A 6,147-nucleotide genomic window follows, 5' to 3' on the forward strand; every position below is an offset into this window, starting at 1 on the left:
ACGGAAATTTTCTCTAACGGAAAACGACGACGACACCGGATTTTCTGCGACACGGGGCCCTTAAAAGTCTCACAGCTTCACCTCGCACCTACCTGACAGGGAAAGCAGCGCGAGGCAAAGTAGTACAGGCAGCATGGCAGTGAACGTGCTGGCCTTGACGGGAGCTTGCAACTGGCCCGCAGTGCGATCTCGAATGAATGAGCTTCCAAATATCGGGAGCTGGGATCGCGTGGTACGAGAGAACCCCGACGTCGACGTCAAAGAGACGGTCGAGACACCGAGAGTCTGTGCTCTTTCGGCGCACCTCCCCCGGAGCGGGGATCGAATTTTGCCCGCGACTCAGTCGGACGCCCACCGCCGCAGCGTGAAAGCCTTCTCGCTGGCCAATGGCGACGGAACGCTACGGAAACTCCCGTAGGTCTTGCTCTGTCGCTGTTGTACATTACTATTTGTCCCTGCCAAGCGTACATAAGAGTGCATACATCTGCATTTCTGCCTGGTGAGAATGATATGGTATATGGTAGAAGTGCGACACATATTTGTACGCACTGCATGCATTTTTAAGCGAAGCTTTATAGGCTCACTAGTATCGGCGGTGGTGGTAGTGTCACGCTGAAAACTGGGCCGATCCTGGTGATAGTGCAGAAACGGTCCAAGCTCAATGGCACCTACCAGGGACAAAAAAGAAAGAGAGAGAGAGAGAGAGAAGAAAGAGAGAGAAAGAAAATCACCACGAAGGTCAGATACACACACGACAAGCTTCGCTTACCCCCATTTTCTCGACAGGGGAAGGGCTGGTGATTTTTATTTATTTATTTATTTTTCTCTTGCGAGAACTTGTGTATCTTTTTGCTTGATGCTGGATGGTATTGAACCTGTAGTGTTCTTTATGATTTATAATAACAATGAGATGGATCGTCAAAAAAAAGAAATCCCCACTGGCCCAACGTGATGGGACGTATATCCGAGGTATGTAATGTTTTTTATGTGTTATTACTGCTGGCATTATCGTTGTATTTAACTTACTGCAATTGGTCTAACAGCCCATTTTGTCGTTTTTATTGTGTGGTTTGGTGTACGCTACTACTGCTTTATTGTATGGTTTGTGATACATGAACCTGGTTCTGTCTATATTCATCCACTTTTGCTTGGGCCTGCGGGCCTGCAGTCGAAGTAATAATACTACTACAACTAAATAATAATAATAATAAAACGCCCGCAGGCGTTGCTCGCGGTTGCATTTGTACAATACTATTATCGCAATTAAAACAAGTCTAAACTTTTTTGTTCCAAGATACCGCTCGAAGCGGTATTTTGTAATGATCGATGATGCATCGTAACAATGAAATGGAACGTTACCAAAAAACAGCCTGAGGATCCAGGAGCCACACCTTGTAACGATCCATCTCACATTAGTCTCTGTTAACGGTCAACGCCGATGATTAGATCGATGTAATGTATAGTGATAAGAAAGGCCCAGCATGTTTGGACAATATGAATACTGGAAGGCAATCCGCGGAGCAGAAAAAAAAGTAATCTTATGCAATCCAACCGAATGCCCCGCTAAATTCTAGCTTTTCTTTCTTGCGTAATTTAAAATTATTATTCATTCGATCTGACTTTACTAGTTTTATTTTACTGATAATTTTACGTTGTACAGCGCTAAGTCCATAGATATTCGGAAATGTATTTTTCATTATAAATTGGAATAACCCATCCACTTCTTGGTAGAAGCCATATACTTGATGGGAAACAACAACAATGCAATCTCGACTCCACGCTCACTGCACCTGAGGACCCTAGATTTTTCTGCTGTTTTTTGAAAAAAGCAAAAGAAAATATATATGAGACTTAAATTTAACAGCGCCAAGAGGATCGTAGAGTTCGTTAATAGGAACGCGCCCCACAACAGGTCTGACTTGCGCGCCACCGTTCGGCATCACTTGGTACTAAGATGAATGACCAATTTTGCGTACTGAAGGCTGGGAATCGAAATTCGTGTCCGGCATCAGGAAAACATGGTGAGTGATCCACCATGGCGAATTCTTGAAGAGCCTGCGGCCACTGTTGGAGCGATTACATTTTCAGTGTCAGTTCATTTCTTCTTCACACGCAAAGAGTAATACATTTTAAGGAGGTCCCAGTGTCAGAACCGTAGAGAGACTTACAGCGAGTGGTAACAAACATAAACAGAAAACCTAACGTCAGCACGTGTTCTGAAGATCATGACCTCCAAGATTGGGCCTTGCGTGACGCACCGCCCGATCTAGGAGGCCATGTGAACACAAGCTAGCTTTCCCGGGTGAGCACCGTATGGAAGGAGTACTGACGGGTAGTACTTAGTACACGTAGACACGTAGTACGTGTCTGAAGTGTGAATTTTTGCCCCATCCAGGCCGCAACAATCCTACACGCCCAGGATGTCGCGGGCCGGTTCCGTTGGCCTGCCACTTAATGGGCACGTAAACAATGCCCGCCCCCCCCTCCCCCGCAACACACACACACACACACACACACACACACACACACACACACACACACACACACACACACACACACACACACACACACACACACACACACACACACACACACACACACGGACAGCCCTGCCTTTGGCGAATAAAGTTGTTTTCTCTCTATCTTTTATCACTCCAGTGCGTTTTTATCAAACTTTCTTGCACTAACCAAATAATGAGGCAAACGCCTGGTCAAGCTGCAGCTTCGAAACTTCTTGTGTTTGTCTCAGCCTTCCTTTACTTTTCTTTATAAGAAACAATGAAATAAAGCTGAATGTTGATTGACTCGTGGGTCACCTTCTAATGTGTCGTAGCGCAGGCAGAATGACACTGACATAGAAGGCACACGAGACAACATACAGCGCTATGCTATGCCCTCATCGATTCGTAGGGTTTGACGCTGCAGCTACTCTGCAGGTTATGAAAGACTCCATAGTGGAGGGCATTGGATTAATTTAGACCACCTGGGTCTCGTTGATGTGCAACTAAATGTGACCGCAGCGGGCGGGAGTCCAATCCGCGGCCTCGCACTCGGCAGAAAGTCGACAGTTGGCACCAATTAAGACTGTTAGAAAGGTCGTGTAGTGTTTCTTCGTACGTGCTCTCCGATAAGAAGGAGGGGTGCGCCCGCAAAGGCACGAGTTCCGCGATAAAATGCCAAGTGTCGCTTGAAAGTCGGTGTGTAACAAACATGACGCTTTGCACTCGTCACGAAAGTTTACTGGTGGTCGACGATACCGAGGCATCGTCGCCGAAACGCACAAACAACGTCAATAAATGCACTTGCGCTGGCGCCGGCACATGCATATACGTATATAGTATATAAGCTAACTCGTGGTACGTAAGCAATGCCCCCCCCCCCCCCCCCCACACACACACACAGACACACTTGTAACATCCTTAGGCAACGCGTCCATCATGTTGCACTTCGAGCTTTACCCTAAGTTAAACCAGGAGTGATAAGCGACACATTCAAACTGTAACTTAATGGGACACTATAGAGGAATATTAAAGGCCAACTGCAACAAAAGTTCACTTTGGCTAAAGTGATATTAGGGAGTTTTAGTACAGCGGAAAACGCTTACGTTAGCCTTAGCGTGCGACGCAACGCTAACGCAAAGAAAGGCTGCACTGCGCGGTAGAAGTAAAGATTATTATAAACACTGTAGTACAAGGTAGTGTTTTAGAATAGCGGAACGGAGGAAAACGCTAGCGCTAACGCAAATACACTTGGGCGCCATCTCGAGGCATCTCGAGACGGATGCAGCAAACATGAGCAAACCCTCTTGTTAAGCCTACTCCGTCGCTAATGGAGAAGGTATATCGAAAACAACGCCCATTTGTCACCTGTGCGCCGCTGTCGAAGCATCATCACACAAATCTAAAGCAAACACGAGCATTAGTGGGGAACGAATGAGCCGAATAGTGCAGGCCGACGACTCGATAGATCCGAAGTGGACGGCTCTCGCTTCAACAGGCGCCGCCATCCTGCCCTCAGTACGGAATCCTTTACGTCTGTTAGCGTTGAACGCTGTATTCCGGAAATAGCGTACGTACGTAAGAGTTCTGGATACCTTTACGTTCTGCGCCTGCGCAGTTTGCAGCACGCAACGCTAACGCTAAATCCTCGCGTTTGCTGTTTTCCGGTATACTAAAGCTCCCTATTAAATGAGTACATAGTATATACAATTGAAGCAATCTTTACGTCAACTTGGAGGGCTGGTAGTGCTCTATTTATTTTTATTAGCAGCCTTTAACGCATGTGTCTGATGTTCAGCAGACATAACGCAAATGCCAGCACGGTTGCCCTCCGAGATCTTTCAGCGCCCCCGCGGCCGCTGCATGAGCTCGAAGGTCATGTCGAAGAGCAGCGCGTTCTGGGTTGTGCGTCACTTCCGGTGAGCAGTAATGACGGCGTTTTCTTAAGTTTCAGTATTGAAGACGTCTAATTTTGCGAGCTTGTTGTGACGCGTCCACTCGTATTTCAATGGTAAAATCTTGCGCGGAGGCTGCTTTGTATCTACACTGTTTAAAACGGCTTTTTACGCTATATCCGAAATTTTGTGGCACTTGGCCTTTAAGGGATATAAGGGGACGTGGTAAAAATATCGGCACACTTCTCTCTTCAAAGGAGAGAGTCCGAGCCGGTCTCTCAGATGCAAGAGGTGAACGTGCGATACGAAGAGCCTTTTAGCCTTATCTCCAGGGTGGCCCTCTCGATCTTGACCTGGGCGTGGTGTGGCATGACGACGTCTATTATATATGCTTTGCAGCAGCCGGGCAAATTCGCGGTACAGGCGGGATGAGTTAACAGGCTCTTCATTTCGATTGCATTTAGGCGGCAGGTAACGGTTAACTATGAATAGACCAACTTGACAAATTTTACTATGTCACCACTGCCGCAAAGGATGCAGGTAATGAAAAAAAGAAAGAAAAAAGAACTCTCGCCCATCGGACAGACTATAACACGATGCTACAAAGGAAGACCAGACGAATTTTTAGAAAGTAAGCTTCGAATTTGGAGAAAAGGTTTATCCTGGTATTCCGGGAAGGGCGGCTAAGCCATCTGAGCTAACCAGTATAGGCTATCAAGTAACCGCGCAAGACCGACTTCACCGACCAACTCCAAGCGCATGAAGACTGAATGAGCCAGCAGTACTATAGTCTTTAGCGGACGGAGTAAAATAACTATGGCGTGTGGCGCTTTTTTAACACTTCTCCGTGCTATTTCTGTTTAACCGTGACAAACCGCCACAATATTTGAGGTGAATGAACAGGGATATGACATAAAAACATCGCTATATATATATATATATATATATATATATATATATGTGTGTGTGTGTGTGTGTGTGTGTGTGTGTGTGTGTGTGTGTGTGTGTGTGTGTGTGTGTGTGTGTGTGTGTGTGTGTGTGTGTGTGTGTGAGAATGACCAAACAGGCACACACTTCCCTTCTCTGTCTCCCCCCCCCCTCCCCCGCTGACATCATATGCTGACGTCATGGCGCCGACTGGGCAGTTGCGCACACGCACTGAACTTTGACTTTAGGCTGGCACACAACTGCAGCCTTTGTGGCATCGTCAGCAACGTCTCTTCTTTCCAGGTCAATGTTGTTGAGGCGCGAGAGAAACACATGACCGGGACATACACGGACACGCGCTTGTCCGTGTCTGTCCTGGTCCTCCCAGTCTTGATTTCGCACTCCATATCAAGCCTCGGTTAATTTGCTGGCCAAACAGCGAGGGATGACAACAGGCCAATGTCTGGGGTCACCACGCAGTGAGAATAACTATAAGGTCATCGCTGAAACGATTCGAATGATGATGATACGGCTTTATTGTAATGGGGTTGAGCTCACCTGGCCTAATAGAGGTAAGGGGGGCCGGAGATCGAATCACGTGATGTCGTTCGGCATAAATACGTAGACTATAGGTCAAAATGTGACGTCACACTTGTAACTAGTGTACAACCGGCCCGTCTATCTCAGATGAACGTTTCCTTCCGCGCTCAATCTATTCTTCACTCACTGCGGGCACAGCTCTCCTTTTGTGGGTCTGTGACCGGCACGTGAAGCGGCCCTGTCGACGCACAGCTTCAACCGAAGCCATCCCTTCAGTTTCCTAAGCA

At 47.1% G+C, this 6,147-nt stretch overlaps 1 protein-coding gene across 1 annotated transcript in view; it reads right to left on the reverse strand.

Moving 5' to 3' along the window:
* LOC119457462 (protein amnionless) overlaps positions 1-250 on the reverse strand; it is a 29,751-nt gene extending 29,501 nt beyond the window's left edge. The window contains exon 1 of the mRNA XM_049670097.1: positions 93-250. Coding sequence (XP_049526054.1) covers positions 93-135 — 43 coding nt within the window. The 5' untranslated portion in view covers positions 136-250. The remainder of the gene's footprint in view (positions 1-92) is intronic.
* Positions 251-6,147: the final 5,897 nt, after the last annotated feature.

This window comes from Dermacentor silvarum, chromosome 7 (assembly GCF_013339745.2).
Source record: "Dermacentor silvarum isolate Dsil-2018 chromosome 7, BIME_Dsil_1.4, whole genome shotgun sequence".
NCBI lineage: Eukaryota > Metazoa > Arthropoda > Arachnida > Ixodida > Ixodidae > Dermacentor > Dermacentor silvarum.